Source organism: Gigantopelta aegis, chromosome 4 (assembly GCF_016097555.1).
Source record: "Gigantopelta aegis isolate Gae_Host chromosome 4, Gae_host_genome, whole genome shotgun sequence".
Taxonomy (NCBI): domain Eukaryota; kingdom Metazoa; phylum Mollusca; class Gastropoda; order Neomphalida; family Peltospiridae; genus Gigantopelta; species Gigantopelta aegis.
In genome coordinates, this window is record NC_054702.1 from 18,762,514 (window position 1) to 18,781,690 (window position 19,177).

The 19,177-nt window shown below is 36.0% G+C and overlaps 1 protein-coding gene across 1 annotated transcript in view; it reads right to left on the minus strand.

The window, feature by feature from the left end:
• Positions 1 to 3,283: 3,283 nt before the first annotated feature.
• LOC121369730 (kinesin-like protein KIF28P) overlaps positions 3,284 to 19,177 on the minus strand; it is a 68,641-nt gene continuing 52,747 nt past the window's right edge. The window contains exons 17-22 of the mRNA XM_041494785.1: positions 18,863 to 19,123; positions 16,184 to 16,347; positions 15,576 to 15,637; positions 10,022 to 10,139; positions 9,268 to 9,438; positions 3,284 to 8,944 (exon numbers count right to left, since the gene is read on the minus strand). Of these exons, the coding sequence (XP_041350719.1) occupies positions 8,775 to 8,944; positions 9,268 to 9,438; positions 10,022 to 10,139; positions 15,576 to 15,637; positions 16,184 to 16,347; positions 18,863 to 19,123 (946 nt within the window). The 3' untranslated portion in view covers positions 3,284 to 8,774. The remainder of the gene's footprint in view (positions 8,945 to 9,267; positions 9,439 to 10,021; positions 10,140 to 15,575; positions 15,638 to 16,183; positions 16,348 to 18,862; positions 19,124 to 19,177) is intronic.

Genomic DNA, 19,177 nt, shown 5'->3' on the forward strand with positions numbered 1-19,177 from the left:
TAATAGTGGAGCTAATTTTAATTAGATTGGGCTGGAATGGAAATAAATCTGAACATGTCCACTTGAGGGCAATTCATTCTACAACCGAGGAAATATATTATGGTGTATTTATTGGAAATGTATTAAAAATGACTAATTTAAACAAAACTGTATTTGTTAATTATTAAATACTGTAGCCACTTTGGCTAATATGGGCAGGCCGGATTAGCCATGTATAATAACTACACAAGAGTTAGCATGAAAAATAATCTGTGGTGTTTTTCAATGAATATACCTTCCAACAAAGACATCATAATGTTGGAGTTCCATTCTTTAAATCTCTTGTTCTGGCCTAACTCACAAAGCTCCCTTAAGCTCTCTTAAGCAGCATTGCATCATACTTGCATGTCTCACTCGATGTGCGGTCGGTGTGGGATCGATCCCCATTGGTGGGCCCATTGGGCTATTTCTTGTTTCAGCCAGTGCACCGTGACTAGTATATAAAATATCACCAAGGTATGTACTACCCTGTCTGTGGGATGGTGCATATAAAAGATCCCTTGCTGCTAATCGAAAAGAGTAGCCCATGAAGTGGTGACAGTGGGTTTCCTTTTTCAATATCTGTGTGGTCCTTAACCATATGTCTGACATCATATAATCGTAAACAAAATGTGTTGAGTGTGTTGTTAAATATAACCTCTCTTTCTTTCTTTCATACTTGCATGTCTTTTTGTCTTTTTTGTTTTGCAATGTATTGCGACATCACAGAGTTGTGAGAGTTTGGTAAATTATGCCCTTGAATTGGTGATATCTTGTGGTGCATGTGAAGCTTCAGTAAGCAGATTAACATACCACATGCACAAAGTGTCCCACAATGAGACATATCTACCCATACAGAAGTGGGATCAGTGGTGCACCATCAGTGAAATCACTGTTGAGCTGGCTTACCATACGTACATCATCCATCATGCAACATCTATCATGTGTCTCCAGAATTATGTCTGTTACCTTCATGTTGTAGTTTAGAACATGTAAACTGTATGTTTTATACCCAGCCCAGTATTTGTAGTTTGTATGTAATGGCTGAAATTATATTTTTGTAATATTATGTTTCAAGTTTATCAATCATTTAAATTTATGCAGTATGTAACATCATCTCATGGAGAGGGATTTATATAGGCCTACAGCATGTTTGCTGATCCACTTCATTTATTTGAATAAATATTTTTTTTTTTTAAAAAGCACATGTAAACAAGTGGGGAAATCCCCATGATTGCATGAAATTCCTGGTCCATCAACAATCATCTGATAAAAATGGGAGTTGGATGAGATGTGATGGACAAATGGAAAGGGTACAATAAGTTTAGCAAGCGAGTGCGAGTGCAAATAATTTTTACATGCTCATATACCACTAGAGTTTCGAGCATGTCCGTCCCGGGGCCTGTCTCTGGATAGCCAGGGGCTTGTCCCGGGACAGAAAACAATTAAGCGGTCGCTAGATTAGATCGGGTGGTCAAAAAGAAATTAGATAAGATCGGTGGCCTGACTCAGGATGGAGGAGGGGGAGGGGGTAGAGTTGAAAATGGGCAGAATTTTGAAAATAGCAATTAGTAAAAAAAAGTTAATAGAATTTAAAAAGAATTGACTGCTCGGTCGAATATTTATATAATTTGGAGCATTTTAGGACAATCCAAGAATAAATAAGAGAAAGAAGAGAGGATCGGACTATTTAATAATATTAAAAAAAGAAAGTAATTTCGACATCAACTTTTGAACGAAGGTCTAAAAGTTTAAAGTCCGATCTATATCGTTAAGGCCGTTATGGTGCACAGCTTGTAGGGACGAGATGAGTTGCATCTTGTCAAGAAAACCCCTAGATTGACAGTCAGTAGATGTTGAAGGTGTAGTGCTGTGCTGAAATACAGATCTTGAGAAGCTGGATCCGTCTGAACGAGAGAGAGAATCAGACTAGGGTATAGTCCAGTCGTCATGGGTTGGTATAGTGGTGCGGATGGGCCTGACTCCGGAGGATACGAGATGGTATCACAATAAAACAAAGTAAAGTCTAGAAAAGAGTAGTAGGGGCCGACCCCGCTTCCTATTTCTTCTTAGAGTGGGGCGGTCAATCTTCCAGTGCTGCTAGGACAGGCTCGGACACGTAGAGACTAAATGCGAACAACCGTGGCGTTCTGCAGAATGGCCGTCATACGAGTCATGAAAAAAACAAGTCAACCTAGTGAGATGGAGAAATGACGTGGAGGCAAGTAATCTCGCTAAAAAAGAATCCAACCTGGTGGTGCAGACTGTCTAAACGAGAAGCATTCCAGTGTTCAATCAGTTCCAATGGCCGCACACATCCAAATAGAAAACTTCACTTCATTGACAAAAACAACAAAAGTGAAGGATCCCCAAGTTGAGCCGTGAAAGCACGTGCAGTGTGCACAAACACGTCTTACCACGATGAACTCCAGACTGGGAATCGTTTAGCAAGCGTTTTTTGTGTGATGGAAGGAAGGAAATGTTTTATTTAACAATGCACTCAACACATTTTATTTATGATTATATGGCATCAAACATATGGTTAAGGACCACACAGATATTGAGAGAGGAAACCTGCTTGTCACCACTTCATGTGCTACTCTTTTCGATCAGCAGCAAGGGATCTTTTATATGCACCATCCCACAGACAGGGTAGTACTTACCACAGCCTTTGATATACCAGTAGTGGTACAATGGCTGGAACGAGAAATAGCCCAATGGGCCCACCGATGGGGATCGATCCCAGACCAACCACATATCAAGCAAGTGCTTTACCACTGGGCTATGTCCATATGATTAAGACCACATGATAATTAGAGGGAAATCCTGCTACCACCATGCCATGAACTACTCTTTCTGATTATAGCAGTAAGGGATCTTTTTATGCACCATCCCACATACAGAATAATATATACTATGGCCATTGTTACACCAGTTGTGGTGCACTGGCTGGAAGGAGAAATAGCCCAATGGGCCCATTGATGGGGATCGATCCTAGACCGACCGTGCCTCAAGCAAGCACTTTACAACTAGGCAGTGAACCACCTCAAGTAATAGAAGGTCTTCTCTAGGTACTCAACAAGGGAGTGTTTTTTTTATTGTTCTGAGGGTGTAATTGGCCATCAATCCCCACTCCCTTACAATCCACCACCCACTCCCACCCCCACCCCTACCCCCACTCCCACCCCCACCCCGTACTCCAGCTAAGTATGGTCCCATAAAACTTTTAGGCAACACCAGAGTAGATAAAACAAACAAATTTTCACTATTTACATTTTTATAACAACATTTCACATACAAAACAATTTGACAGTAACAAATATCACATGATCAGTAAATGTAATGTACAGTAGACCATTTAGTAATATAAAACAACATACAGATAACAACAAATGAGTATGTAAGTGTTAAAAATATGTAGGGGATATTTTAATTCAAATACGAGTAAGCATGGAATGAAACATGATGCAAACTAAGGATTCGCAAACTATGAGTGGCCCTGATCCCAAAACCTTCCCCAATCAAGGACATGTGGTGTCTCAGAAATTTGGTACATTTTCTCATCTGTCCTGGATCTGTCCTCTGGCTATCCAGAGACGGCACCTGGGACAGACCTGCTCGAAACATTAGTGGTATATAAGCATGTTAAAATTCACCAACCGACTAACATTTTATCTAAAGCATGCCATAACAGCTACCATTTAGAGCTACCGTACCACACTAGTTTTACACATTATAATCAATGCATATATATATTACTCTAGTCATTACCAGTATCTTAGAATTTCACAAGCTCTACCACCCACTCTTATCTAGGTCTGGTTTGAGCATACCTTCATATTCTAGTATAAGGGCTCGAACTTAAGAATTTGATGTTAACAGTAATTAAAAAATCCGAAACGGCCCACCGACAGCAATATTTAGCCTGCCATTGGCAATTTAAAAAAAAATACTTTTGCGACAAATAAACATGACTAAAATATTATTTTGCTGTTTGCATATTGTGTCATTTATTAAATACCAGCAGATAATGTATCGGTACACCAGATGTACACATGTTGTCATCGAGAAGCTTTACTGACGACAATAATTTTTATCCAGCAGCACAAAAGTGCCATCAGTGATAGTAATTTATATCTCATTGATGACAATTGCTATTATTGCCATCATTAAGTTAAAGCCCTGCAGATATTTGATGGAAATGTGTCACGTCACTGTTTCAGCTTTTCCATTCATTTGCTATTACTAAAATATCACACTGTTCAAATTAGTTTCAACTATGTTTGAATATCCCCTACTTATTTTTAACAACATATTGAATACTGATCTTCTATCCCACCTTGATATACAAAAATGGATGTAGATTTTTCCTAGGGAAAGGAGGGGTAACCTCAAAAAGAGCATGAACAATAATTAAAGATACTCCACTAGGCATTACATATTTCCAGGAACACCCAGCCAATCAAGACTTCCCTCACTGCAAAGAAATATTCATCCTTTTAAACATGAATTTTTAGGAATTATGAAAATATCTATGACCAAATTTAAGCCTGGTTTTGTCATACATGCATGTAAGGACATATATTTATGATTCCGGTACTTACACAAATTTTACAAAAACAGACTGTAAATTTGGCCCGTGAGTATTTATTGAAAATGTATTAAAAATGACTAATTTAAACAAAACTGTATCAGTTAATTATTAAATACTGTAGCCACTTTGGCAAATATGGGAAGGATTAGCCATGTATAATATTTATATTTTTGTAATGTTATGTTTCAAGTTTATCAATCATTTAAATTTATGCTGTATGTAACATCATCTCATGGAGAGGGATTTATATAGGCCTACAGCATGTTTGCTGGTCCACTTCATTTATTTGAATAAATATTGTTTAAAAAACAAAAAGCACATGTAAACAAGTGGGGAAAGCCCCATGATTGCATGAATTCCTGGTCCAACAGTCATCTGACAAAAATGGGAGTTGGATGACATGTAATGGACAAATGGAAAGGGTACAATAAGTTTTGCAAGCAAGTGTTTTTTTGTGTGTGATGGAAGGAAGGAAGGAAATGCTTTATTTAACGATGCAGTCAACACATTTTATTTACGGTTATATGGCATCGGACATATGGTTACGGACCACACAGATATATTGAGAGAGAAAACCCACTGCTGCCACTTTTCAGTTAGCGGCTAGCGTTCTTTTATATGCACCATCCCACAGACAGGATAGCACATACCACAGCCTTTTGATACATCAGTTGTGGTGCACTGGCTGGAACGAGAATGTGTGTGATGGATGACAGATGTGGAAATCATACATATGGAAAGCCACTTTTAGCCAACTGTCATTTTGGCCAGACAGACCACTCTGGCTTACTGGTGGTTAGTCACTGGTGTTGGGGGTCTGTTGTGATACTATTGCACCATCCTACATGCTAGTGATGTTCATGAGATTGCACAACTATCAGATGTCTATCAACTGAGCCAAGTTTGGTGTAAGACACAATTCCATTTATCCATAATCTGTGTGTACATGTATATACATAATCCATAATGTGCAATAACAATCACAATCTATGCGAATGGGTTGAGCATATTTCATTTATATTTTTCCGTACGCATATGCATATGGATTATGGACAAATATATTTTCCCCTAACAGTGTTTTGTAATAAAAATTAAAGTTGGGCCAACATTGTGATGCCGTTTGATTGTTTCTTGTCCTATTAATGTAATCACAAAAAAATAAAAAAGTATAAAATTCAAACAAGTCACCATGACACCTCACACCAAGACCAAAGGTTACATTAAACAGATCACTGATTAAAAACAACACACTCTGGTTACAGTTAAAATTTGTTTTGTTATTTTGTTTAATGACACCATTGAAGTACACTGATTAATTAATCATCGGCTATTGGATGTCAAACATAGTCTTTAGAGGAAACTTGCTACATTTATCCATTTGTAGCATGGGATATTGTATATACCGGTACACTTTCCATCAGACAAGACAGTACATACCACAGCCATTGATATACTAGTGGTGCAGCACTGATTGGGAATGAAAAAACAACAATAGGTGGACCAATTAGGGTTGGGGGGTTTTGTCTCCAGATAAAATTTGAAATTTTTTGGTAAATTTATACAATAAATAAAATACAATTTACATGACTAGATTAAAAAAAGTTCTTATTTGAAGCAAGAAAGTGCATGGTATTCAGAAATATAATTCTATGTTATATAAAGAATCGAGCAACAATCTGTTTTAATCTTTTATACAGAAATATCACCCCATACTGTAATAGAATCAAACAAGAAACTGTTTCATACAGAAATATCACCCCATATTGTAAAAGGATTATGCAAAAAATAGTTTTAGGCCCAAAACACACCGAAACTGGGTCTGGGTCTGGTGAGTATGGTATCAAGCAAAAACAAAATGCACTGAATCGAATGTGACAAAACACACCATAAACTACAGATCTGGCAACAGGCGAATAAGATGTGCTATCTTTTCACACAGCCAGACTGGCAGATACAGCCTGTGCAAGCCATATTTTAACTCTTAATAATCAACAGGAAAGATATATATTAATCAATGTAGGATTTTCATAATTATTGTTGGTGTTTATAGAAAAAAATATATTTAAAGATATAAATGCAGTTAACATACATGTACATGCATATTGAAAACTGGTAATGGTTACAGACCCAGATGTCAAAAGACACCAAACATGGTGACCTTGCCAAACTCACCAGATCCAGACCCAGCTGTGATGTGTTTTGGGGCCTTATATAGAAATGCCACCCTATGTTGTAAAACCAAGCAAAAAACTATGTTTTATGCAGAAATATCACACCATGTTGTAAAAGGATCAAGTAAAAAATTATGTTTTAAACACAATTTAATATCAATAAGAACAAGTGCCTTTAACAAACCACTGTTAAATCACTTGTATACACCGGGGTTAAACAATCTTAGACTGTTTTTTAAGTTAGTTTTGTCGACTCGATTATAAATGATGTATGTCTTAATTTGCAAACCTGAAACCAGTGAAGAGCTACTATAAACATTAGTATGACCAGAAATCACTGGTATAGCTAAAAGTAGCCCAATTGTTGGAAATTGGGAATAAATTATTAGGGACCCATCACCTTATTATGTTTGTGTTCCATATTATTACATATGAATGCACTCCACACCCTTCCCTGTACAAAATTATGTCTAATCCGATTGCCAAAAGCATAAACAACAAACAGTTCTTTAAATATATGATAATAAATTGATTTGCAAAAATTATAAATTATAAGATAACTAACTTCCAAATCATGAAAATTTACTCCTACATAATACCCGTTTTACAGTACATTAAGACAAGAACCAATGGCACTATCTTGTTTCACTTTCAATGCACAAGCTGATATCAATATTATGCACAGAAACTTGTCTTTAAGAAAAACGTTTTTTTTTACATGTGTTTGGATTGCACATAAGTTCCATTTTGTAGAAACAATACAAACTTCCATGTGACATTTTATCGCAAATATTTGAATTATCATTTTGCCAACTGGAGAATACATGTATTTCGTAGCTTTAAGAAAGTCAAAAATGGTAAATGGTCACTATCTTGTGTTCAAATATTCAATAATAACAAGGCCTTCATAGTCTTTATTTATATGAGCAAAATACTTCACAGCCATAAAGCCTTCAAACTGTTCACAATCACAAACACAAACATACCCACACAAAGAACAATTACAGACATATTGCCAGGCATAGCCAGCCACTTAAAGGTGCTATATCATAGTTGCATGTGCCTTATTTTGCTAGTTTTACATTTATTTGTGACAAGTACAAATTAATCGATTCCACACATAATGTTTGCATAAATAACTCATGAATGTTAAACATATAAGTGTTTGCATGCTGTAGCATTTAGTACAACTAGATTCCTGAGTATTTGTTGCTAGATAAATTCATCACAGACAGATGAGTTGTACATCCTGGCAATATGTTATGGAATGTTTGCCTCAAATGAATGCACCAAGTTCCATTGGTCATCCACAAAAGATTGTCCAATTAGTTTTTTTGTATACTTAAAATTAAATTATTTTTAAAAAATATTTAGAGGCATATTGTTGATGGTATATTGTTTACATTTTAAAACAAAATTTAATAAATATTTCTGGCAGGAAGCTGCCATTATGCAACTTTGAGATAGCATCCTTAAAGCTGGCCAGTTAGAGAGTTACACTTTCAGTGTTGATAATCACAAACACAGACTGAATCTGACACAACCAGGCAGCTACAATCAGCCACAATCTGTTGGGCAGAGCATCCAAGATCTTCTTCAGAAATGTACGAAATCTCAGTCAGGAAATGTAGTATGGCTGAGCCAAATGAGCAGACCGGGCCAGCAAGAACCTTGATGAGACAGTAGGAGCTAAAACAAGACTGCAACGGCCAGGATGAACCATCAGGAGACAGGGTGAGCCATCAGGAGTCATGATGAGACAGTAGGAGCTAGAACAAGACTCCAAAGGCCAGGGTGAGTCATGATGAGCCACAATCAGTCAGGTAGACAGATACAACCACCTAGAGCCAAGTCCTAGAGCCAAGTGGACAGTCTCTCTGAAATCTTCAGTTACACAAAAACACAGAGGCACATAATGAGCATCTTTAACACATAAGACCAGACAGTCTTCCAGGCACCAAACATTCCACAAGATCTAGGTGTAGTCTGGGTCATGATTCGGGGGATCCTTTGCTCTTCTTGATGGTGTTGGAGACGCTCAGTTTGAGAGATGCGAGACATGTAGTGAGATTCTCCTCGGTCGACTTCAGCTTCTGCTCCTGCTGTACCAGACACTCCTTGAGGTTCCCGTTGTGGCTGCTTCCAGTCTGAGCAGCAGTCACTAAAATTAAAATTTTATACAGGATTTAAAACAACATTCTTCCCTTGGCCACCAATTAAATTCACACATGATTAGGAATACAACTTGTTGTCTTAATAATAGTTAGTACTTTAACATTTCTCTGTCAAATTCTCAATCATTATATTAGTGCCTATTATTTTTCAGTGAATCAGAATGGACTGATTACATATACAAATTGTGTTGACTTGCACTCTATTCTGTTCCTAATATTTAATACTTTTAAACTTCCTGTAAAATTCCTGTAAAATTCCCAAACATTATATTAGGCCTACTGGATCCTATTATTTTTCAGTGAATATTACCAGTGGCTCTCATTTCCTTGAGTTGATTCTGAACATTACGCATGTCACGGAAGAAGATCTTGATGGCCTTGGCAAGGTCAACATCAAGTCCAGGTGGTGGAGTATGGTCGACAGGGACGATGCTACTCCTACGATGGCCTTTCAGAATTGGAGCATCCGTGGTATTGCTGTCTAAAAACATTCAAGTATTATTAATAGCAGATGGAAATACTGAGACATTATGGTATACAGTTTGTACTTCTGATGACAGGGTTGTATGACAGTTTACCTACTAAATTGTCCCAACAAAATATTGTATGAAATATACACATTAAATGTGTCCTCTAAAGTATCTTACTCATAGTTGTCACATCCCACTTGTTAGCAGTATTATGGGACATAACTCAATTATGACTATATTGCCATAAATCAGAGAACATTATTCTGTTCCTTTTCAACCAAAGATTTAGCTGTTTGCAAAATAGTGTATGGTAGTAGAAAAAAAAGGAATACGGAAATGATCACCCTGTCTCGCTCTGTCTCTGTCTGTCTCTGTCTCTGTTCACTCTCACTCACACACTCACTCACTCACTCTCACTTTCACTCTCTCTCTCTCTCTCTTTTTCTCTCTTTCTCCATCCCTCCCTCCCTCTTCCTCTTTTCCCTATCAAATTACTGTTGGACACAAAATAGCTATAGTTTATAATCTGTTAAGGTGCCATTAAACAAAATATTTCTTTTGTTTCTTTTCTTGTGATAACATTACTGAACTCACTTCTCCTTATCCTGGAGACAGCAGCTGCCTCCTTCTGCATGTCAAGTTCATTTTTCAGTTTAAAATTCTCTTTGTGTATCTTTGACTTTTCCTCCTGCACATACTTCAAGTCAGATTTCTGTAACACAAATATCATACACTCAGATTCTCCAAAGTTGTGATAGACAAACAGAAGATATATTTGCTCACAATAATATAAAGTTAATATCATCATCACAAAACAGATTGCTAGTGTATATACAATGACATATTTGTTATAATGCACCGTTCACAATTGCCATCCTTTTAACAAACGTACAAAGAGTACATTTTTTGCTACACACACCCTCCATACATTTCTAAAAGCAGGCATTACAAATGTAGATTTTGCATACATTTAATATATTTTTTGTTTTCTTAGCGTATGATATACAGTTTGTACACTTGAGAAAATTATGACAATTTTGAATGACCTCTAAAAAAGTTTGTTTTGTTTAATGACACCACTGGAGCACAACCTCTAAAAAGGACAAATTCATATTGATAAAGAAATTCTGAGATCATATACATGAACAAAAATACAAAAATGGTCTGCCTATGTTAAATATTTGACCTCGACCCCAAAACTGTGCATTTAATATTTTTTAAGTTTTTGAAGTAATTAATAAATTAAGTAACAGACAGCTACTTTAATAAACCCAATGACCCTAGTTAATAATAAGCTGCTGAAACGTTTTTGACTGTTAATTTACACATTACATGTACCGATAACATTTTGCTTAAATTGTCAAAAGCAGGATTTAGCTCAGGCATAGATCATTTTCATGAGGTACTTGAGATCAAAGGATCAAATCGCATGGGTGGACCTATTATCTGATTGGATTTTGTTTCCCTTTCCCAACTAGTGACCCATGACTGGTATTTTATTAAAGGTCATGGTATGTACTGTTCTGCCTAAGGGAAAGTGCATATTAAAGATCCCTTGCTCCTACTGAAAAAATGTAGCAGCTTTCCTCTATATAAGACTATATGTCAGAATTTCCAAATATTTGACTTTCAACAGATATTGATTGATAAATAAATGTGTTCTAATGGTGTCCTTAAACAACGAAAAGTTTATCTTTAAATTATCAATGTTGACAAGTCCGGCATGTTTTTGGTTATCCAGGTATTTGTGGTAAACTGACAGAAAATACATTTTATATGTCAGTGACTTTAAATAACTGAAAGTACTCAACCAACAAAAAAGTTTATCAAATGTTATAGTATACTGAACTCCATTTAAAATGCACCACCCTATTTTCAGTTGTTATTGCTATATATTTTTTCAATGTGTCAGATTGCCATAAAAAAATAAAATTTAGTTAATTATTGCTGACCAGAATGCATCCAGTTATAACATATTGGTTAAATGTGTTTAGTGTTTTTTGTAATTTAATTTTTACAACAAAAAATCTGACTAATGCATTTTTATTGATGTTCAGTATATTCAAACAATTTTATTCTTACGGTAATTACATCAAATGAATTTCTTACATCAGTTATCTACCAAGAAGAATGAAAACCACCTAATATACTGAGAGGCATAATCTCTTATAGAAATGTCAGATCACATATATTAAGCATGCGGACAAATAACATATTGGTAATAATTGTAAGTGAAAGAGGATTTTGTTCAAATCAGAATTTTTTTTAATAAAATGAGTTTTCAGCAAAAAGCGTAACTGGTGTGTTTATTACAACAATACAGCATTGCTAATGAAAATTGTTTTGCATGTGTCTTGCCTGCTCTCGTCTCCCTATAAAAGTAACCATTTTTTGTGTTTTCTGTCTGTTCTTTAATATGTTTTTTGTTTAAAACTACATTTTATTTTTTAAAAATCCCGATTTGAACAATATCTTCTTTCAGTTACAGTTGTTACCAGTATGTCATTTGTCTGCATGACTAATATTGATGACATAATATTTCTATAAGAAAATATCGGTGAAATACCCATTGCATTATTTATGCCTCTCAGTATACATGTATATCAATGGTTCTGTTAAAAGCAAGCATATCCATTCTTTATGGAGACTTGAGAAATTATAGCATTAAATTATTTTGGGGTTGAGTATGCATTGTGCAGAATAGCTATCTATTTAATGTGTACATCTAGCAACATTTAAAACAAGTCAATAAATGCTCTGTGAAACATTGCAAAGCAGATTCACCTTATTTTTAAGAGAACACCAGTCAAAAATTACTATGTTAAAGGTCAATTTCATACCAAAGCATGTGACACACTTGTGAATTAGACAGAGGACAGTGCAATTCCAACTGGAAATTATTTACTGAATTGTCACAAATGACCTTCTGTAAAGCACTGATCCTGGTTAATAGGTATTGTACAACAGATATTCAGATGTTCTGGGGTTTTTTAACCATTAATAATAATAATAATAATAAAATTCTTTATTTTCAGAGGGTAAACACATTCAGTACAAGGTGACTGGTCTCCCATGAGGCCCTCTCTAATCTATACATGATATTATACATACATACATTCAAAGAAACAACATCAACATACATGTAATATGTATAGCATGAGGAACAATAGCACATATTATGAATATATAAATAATATTTAAATCAATTTGTTAAGAAACTTGAGTCAGTGATAACTCAATACATCATAATTATTTTAACAAACACAAAATCAACAACAAAGGTATATCTTAAAATTGATTATTATTTGAATAGTGCTTAAAATAACTGGATTTGAATGAGGCGAGGGATTGAGAATATTTTATCTTTGAAGGTAGTGTGTTCCACAGTTTAGCTCCCCTGCATGAAAAACTATGGCGATAAAATTCTGTTCTTGGTTTTAATTCATAAAGGTGATTATGTTGAGTTGACCTCAGATTTAAGGAGTGAATTTCTGAAGTTGTTTGAAACATTGTTTCTAGATATGATGGAGATAGTTTGTTGAGGACTTTGTAGACAAACTGGCAGGTTCTAAAGTCAATTCTCTCTTTGATTTTAAGCCATTTGAGAGAGCTAATTATTTCTGCAGTGGACATTTCTTTGCTTTTTTCAGTAATAAGTCTTGCAGCTTGATTTTGGATTTTTGAAGTTTTCCTATAGAATGTTTTGAACAGGTTCCCCAAATTGTGGAGCAATAGTCTAAGTGAGGTAATATGTAAGAGCTGTAGAATATTAATCTGGTCTTTTGGTCAAGATATTTTCTGTTTTGTCGAAAAATGTATAATAAATAAGAAGATTTTTTAATAATGGCATTTATGTGGTTAGCCCATGTCAGTGTTGGGTCAATGTGTACACCAAGAAGTTTTTCAGAAGTGGAACATTGCACTGGTATGTGATCTACATATACAGTCAATGCTGTTGAGGTTTCTGCAATCGAGGTCAGTTTTTTAGAAGAACCAATAAGCATGATTTTAGTTTTATTTTTTAAGAGACATCTTATTATGGTTGCACCAAAGACTCACCTCATTCAAATCTAACTGGACATGTTTTTCTAACAGAGATATGTCATCAGCTACAGATGTGGAGCTTACATCATCAGCAAACAGATCCATGACACAATGCTTTGCATAGAGTGGCAGATCATTGATATATAATGCAAACAAAGTGGGGCCAAGTACTGATCCCTGTGGGATGCCATATGAGAGATTAAGAGGATCAGATCGGGCTTTGCCAAGAACAACAGTTTGTTTTCTACCTGAGAGATATGATTCAAACCATTTTAGAGATTTTGAATCAAAGTGATAGATGCTTAGTTTCTTCATGAGTATATCATGATCTATCATGTCAAATGCTTTTTTAAAATCAATGAATGTAGCTGAGACAAATTTACCATCATCTACTGACTTTTGCCAATTATTAACAATTCTAAGTAGAGCTGTTTCACAGGAATGTTTGGTTCTAAATCCAGATTGGTATTCATAAAGGAGTTTGTATTCTTCGAAGAATTCAGATAATGCTTTATGCACATGTTTTTCCATTATTTTAGACATTATTGGCAATATAGAAATTGGTCTAAAGTTTTCACACTTTTGTCTATCCCCAGTTTTAAATAATGGAGTTAATTCATTACTTAGATCAGTTTTGGTAAATTAAATTTTATGTGAAAAACAAAATGAGCTAGGTTTAGTGATTGGGTTTAAAAAGCAATAACAGCAGCAATAATGGAATATGCATGCTGAAGAGTAACATGATTAACACAATACATTAAAAAACAAATCTCTTTTTGTTTCCTCTTTTTTTGTTTTTAAATATAATGTTAAAATTACACAATGTCTCACTGATATGTTTTAAATGTATCCCTAAATTACATTATTAACTCATTGATTTGTTTTAAATGTAATCCTAAAATTATACAATGTTTTTTACTGTTTATTTTATGTTTTGTTTTTTAATTAATATTTATAATGATTAGCCTCCCATACCATTATGTTTTGCTTTCTACATGTGTACATGTCTATAGATCTATAAGCTCACCAGTGACACCAGCTTACTAAGCAGTTCAGCCATGTCTTGATTCTGTGACTACAGCAAGTGAAATAAAGCAGGTTAGTAAAACACAAACACACACAATTATTATAGAAAACACACAAAAAATGAAAACCATTTCAAAACAACATCAGTGGTTCAAAATATGTAAATGAGTCCCATTTTTATATAAATATTTGGGTTTTGGGGGTTTTTTGCAGTTCTTTGCTTTGAAAAAATTAAATGCAAGTTCTAAACTTTACTAATTACTAACCCACCCAAGCATATTTTTAAAATATATGATTGAAATGTTATTCACCAAACTAAAAAAATTCTACCATAGTTCAGTTTGGAAAATGTACTTCATTACATATATAGGCCTACGAAGAAGATAATTTAATCATTAATCTGCATAATGAGCACTTGTTTTTTGCCACTGTTACAGATGAATTTCGCCAAATATTTGTTTAAATGTTTTTTAATATTAATTTCAGCCTAGCTTAACAAATGTATCTTATTTTCAGAGACTCCAGACAATTTATAAATACTAAAATTAATGCCATATACACTGTAAAAGAGACAATATTGTAAACTAATTTATTACTTAATGTCTGTTATAGTGTAATCTTGTTCAGATAAAATTTCTTACAAGCTCTAAAACAGCAGCTTAATTAATAAAAATAAAAAAGAATACAACTTAAACTAACAGCTAAATAAATTAGAATAAAAAGTAGTACAAACTAAAATATAAGCATTTACAATTGATTATCTATTCCAACGTTCTGTGATTTTGCAATTTGTATCATTTCCTGGTATAATATTTAGTTTTCTATGACTACAAAAGCTGTAGCCTAATAATAAAAAAAAGAGGTTGAAACATAAAATTGAGTTACAGAAAGAAAAGGTACAGATTTTATCATTTACTGGGGTTATTAAAATCGTTTAGAATTATAGTACCATAGGAAATTATTTTGGCAATGCTGTTAAAGATTTTTATCCAAAAACAAATCTACTCAAAAACTGTGTTAGCCAAAACAGAAGAAAAGCAAACACTGGAAACAGGAGAGTAGTATTTGCACAACTTACTGTTGAGAGTTCTATATCAGCATGAATAGATGCTCGTCTGGGGTGCAGGCATTCTTTTTCAGCTACAAAATAACAGATTCAATTATTTATATACTTACAGCTATAATATAAAACTAGAAAGCACTTTTATTGCATAGATAACATTAGTACATTGACCCAACATTGATTTAGGATTTGAATGATCAGTCAGAAAAGTGCCCCACATTTGGGTTCTAAAATGGTAAATATTACGGCCTTGTTTATCAAAGCATAGTTAAATTAACCCTGAATTAGTTTAATATTTTCCTTTTAATTATTTTTTGTACAAATACAAAATAAACTTTAGATTTTATTATGAATGGATACCTTTGGTTGTTCTAAATAAAGATTCAAGATTATTTTTTTCAATTATTATTTGTATTGATTCAATCCTTGGGTTTGAAAATTTCTGTTTGCCACTGGTTAAGCTAACGTTTCAATAACTGATCCCAAATTTTTGTGTGACAACAATTAGAGACTATAGCCAAACAATATGACAGAACAGTATTCAACAGTAAATTTAAAATGTTATAATTATTTATTTAAAATATCCTTGAAACTACAGCCTTAATATGGCTGACTGAACTTACATTGCGTTCCCCACAGTTCGATGACCAGAGATTCATTCTGTACAAAGTTGAGCAGTGTCTTCGTCATCTTCAGAGAGAAATGTTTGTTGAAGTCAAAGCTGGCGATCGGCTTTCCCCAAATAGACTGTGTCGACAGGGGGGCTGACTCCCCAAAGGCTCTAATTCTAAAGAAAAAAAATCACTCTATTAACACCCCAAGCTACATTTAATGTCATGGCAGTTACACATTTCATTTTGTACTGAAAATCTCCTGTTACTTATACTGACAAATGATGCATCAATTGAATCCAGTGTCTGATTTCACTTTGGAAGTTATGAGGGTTTTTTTATTTAAAAACATTTACCGAATTGCTAAAAACATTTTTGTCTCAGTATAGATGTTTTAGTACAAATTAAACAAGCATTTTAAGAGTACTGCTAAATCAATACATGTGCCCTACCAGGTCTAAAAAATTTTTAGTACCTCCTAAGTTCAAGGGCAATAACTGTCAATAATGGGTAAATGCCATGAAAGTCAAACTTGATCTGTAACAGTATATAATAAAGCTATACACAAAATTTCAGCTCAATATCTTGAGGCATTGTGAAAAAAGTCCTATTAACTATATGTGGGACAGACAGACAGACAGGATGGAGACGAAACCTATAGTCCCCTCAGACAGACAGACAGATGGAGATGAAACCTATAGTCCCCTCAGACAGACAAACAGACAGGATGGAGACGAAACCTATAGTCCCCTCAGACAGACAGACAGATGGAGATGAAACCTATAGTCCTCTCAGACAGACAAACAGACAGATGGAGATGAAACCAATAGTCCCCTCAGAAAGACAGACAGACAGGATGGAGACGAAACCTATAGTCCCCTCAGACAGACAGACAGATGGAGATGAAACCTATAGTCCTCTCAGACAGACAGACAGACAGGATGGAGACGAAACCTATAGTCCCCTCAGACAGACAGACAGATGGAGATGAAACCTATAGTCCTCTCAGACAGACAAACAGACAGATGGAGATGAAACCAATAGTCCCCTCAGAAAGACAGACAGATGGAGATGAAACCTATAGTCCTCTCAGACAGACAGACAGACAGATGGAGATGAAACCTATAGTCCTCTCAGACAGACAGAAGGATGGAGATGAAACCTATAGTCCCCTCAGACAGACAGACAGATGGAGATGAAACCTATAGTCCTCTCAGACAGACAGACAGGATGGAGATGAAACCTATAGTCCCCTCAGACAGACAGATGGAGATGAAACCTATAGTCCCCTCAGACAGACAGACAGATGGAGATGAAACCTATAGTCCTCTCAGACAGACAGACAGATGGAGATGAAACCTATATTCCTCTCAGACAGACAGAAGGATGGAGATGAAACCTATAGTCCTCTCAGACAGACAGAAGGATGGAGATGAAACCTATAGTCCTCTCAGACAGACAGACAGGATGGAGATGAAACCTATAGTCCTCTCAGACAGACAGACAGATGGAGATGAAACCTATAGTCCTCTCAGACAGACAGACAGACAGATGGAGATGAAACCAATAGTCCCCTCAGAAAGACAGACAGAAGGATGGAGATGAAACCTATAGTCCTCTCAGACAGACAGACAGATGGAGACGAAACCTATAGTCCCCTCAGACAGACAGAAGGATGGAGATGAAATCTTTAGTCCTCTCAGACAGACAGACAGACAGACAGATGGAGATGAAACCTATAGTCCTCTCAGACAGACAGAAGGATGGAGATGAAACCTATAGTCCCCTCAGACAGACAGACAGATGGAGATGAAACCTATAGTCCTCTCAGACAGACAGACAGGATGGAGATGAAACCTATAGTCCCCTCAGACAGACAGACAGATGGAGATGAAACCTATAGTCCCCTCAGACAGACAGACAGATGGAGATGAAACCTATAGTCCTCTCAGACAGACAGACAGATGGAGATGAAACCTATATTCCTCTCAGACAGACAGAAGGATGGAGATGAAACCTATAGTCCTCTCAGACAGACAGAAGGATGGAGATGAAACCTATAGTCCTCTCAGACAGACAGACAGGATGGAGATGAAACCTATAGTCCTCTCAGACAGACAGACAGATGGAGATGAAACCTATAGTCCTCTCAGACAGACAGACAGACAGATGGAGATGAAACCAATAGTCCCCTCAGAAAGACAGACAGAAGGATGGAGATGAAACCTATAGTCCTCTCAGACAGACAGACAGATGGAGACGAAACCTATAGTCCCCTCAGACAGACAGAAGGATGGAGATGAAATCTTTAGTCCTCTCAGACAGACAGACAGACAGACAGACAGAAGGATGGAGATAAAATCTTTAGTCCTCTCAGACAGACAGACAGACAGACAGATGGAGACAAAACTTACAGTCCCCTCAGACAGACAGACAGAAGGATGGAGATGAAATCTTTAGTCCTCTCAGACAGACAGACAGAAGGATGGAGATGAAACTTAGTCCCCTCAGACAGACAGACAGAAGGGTGGAGACGAAACCTACATTCCCCTCAGACAGACAAACAGACAGACAGACAGACAGACAGAAGGGTGGAGACAAAACCTATAGTCCCCTCCAATTGAACTGGTAGGGGCCTAATAATACAAATATAGCCATGATATTGCAGCTTTAATTATGCGACCCACTCACTTGAGTAAGACACCCCTGGACATGTCGTCCATCACCCAGCGCAGACCCATGCACTGTAACAATGACAGCGTGAAGTCGAAGGGCTTGTCGAGTAGATCTGCCGGCTCCATCATGTGGTCCTCCCCCAGGGGTCTGCCCGCCCTGTCACACGGCACGAGTCGCACGTGCACCACGCCCTCCTCCTTGCCGTGGTAGTTGTGTAGCGCGAAGTGTTCGTCCACATCCAGGTTGTACGACAAGCTCTGAAGTCTCACGTGACAGCTGGGTGTGACAGGACAGAAACATAGACTTTTTAATGTTCACGCAATTGGCAAA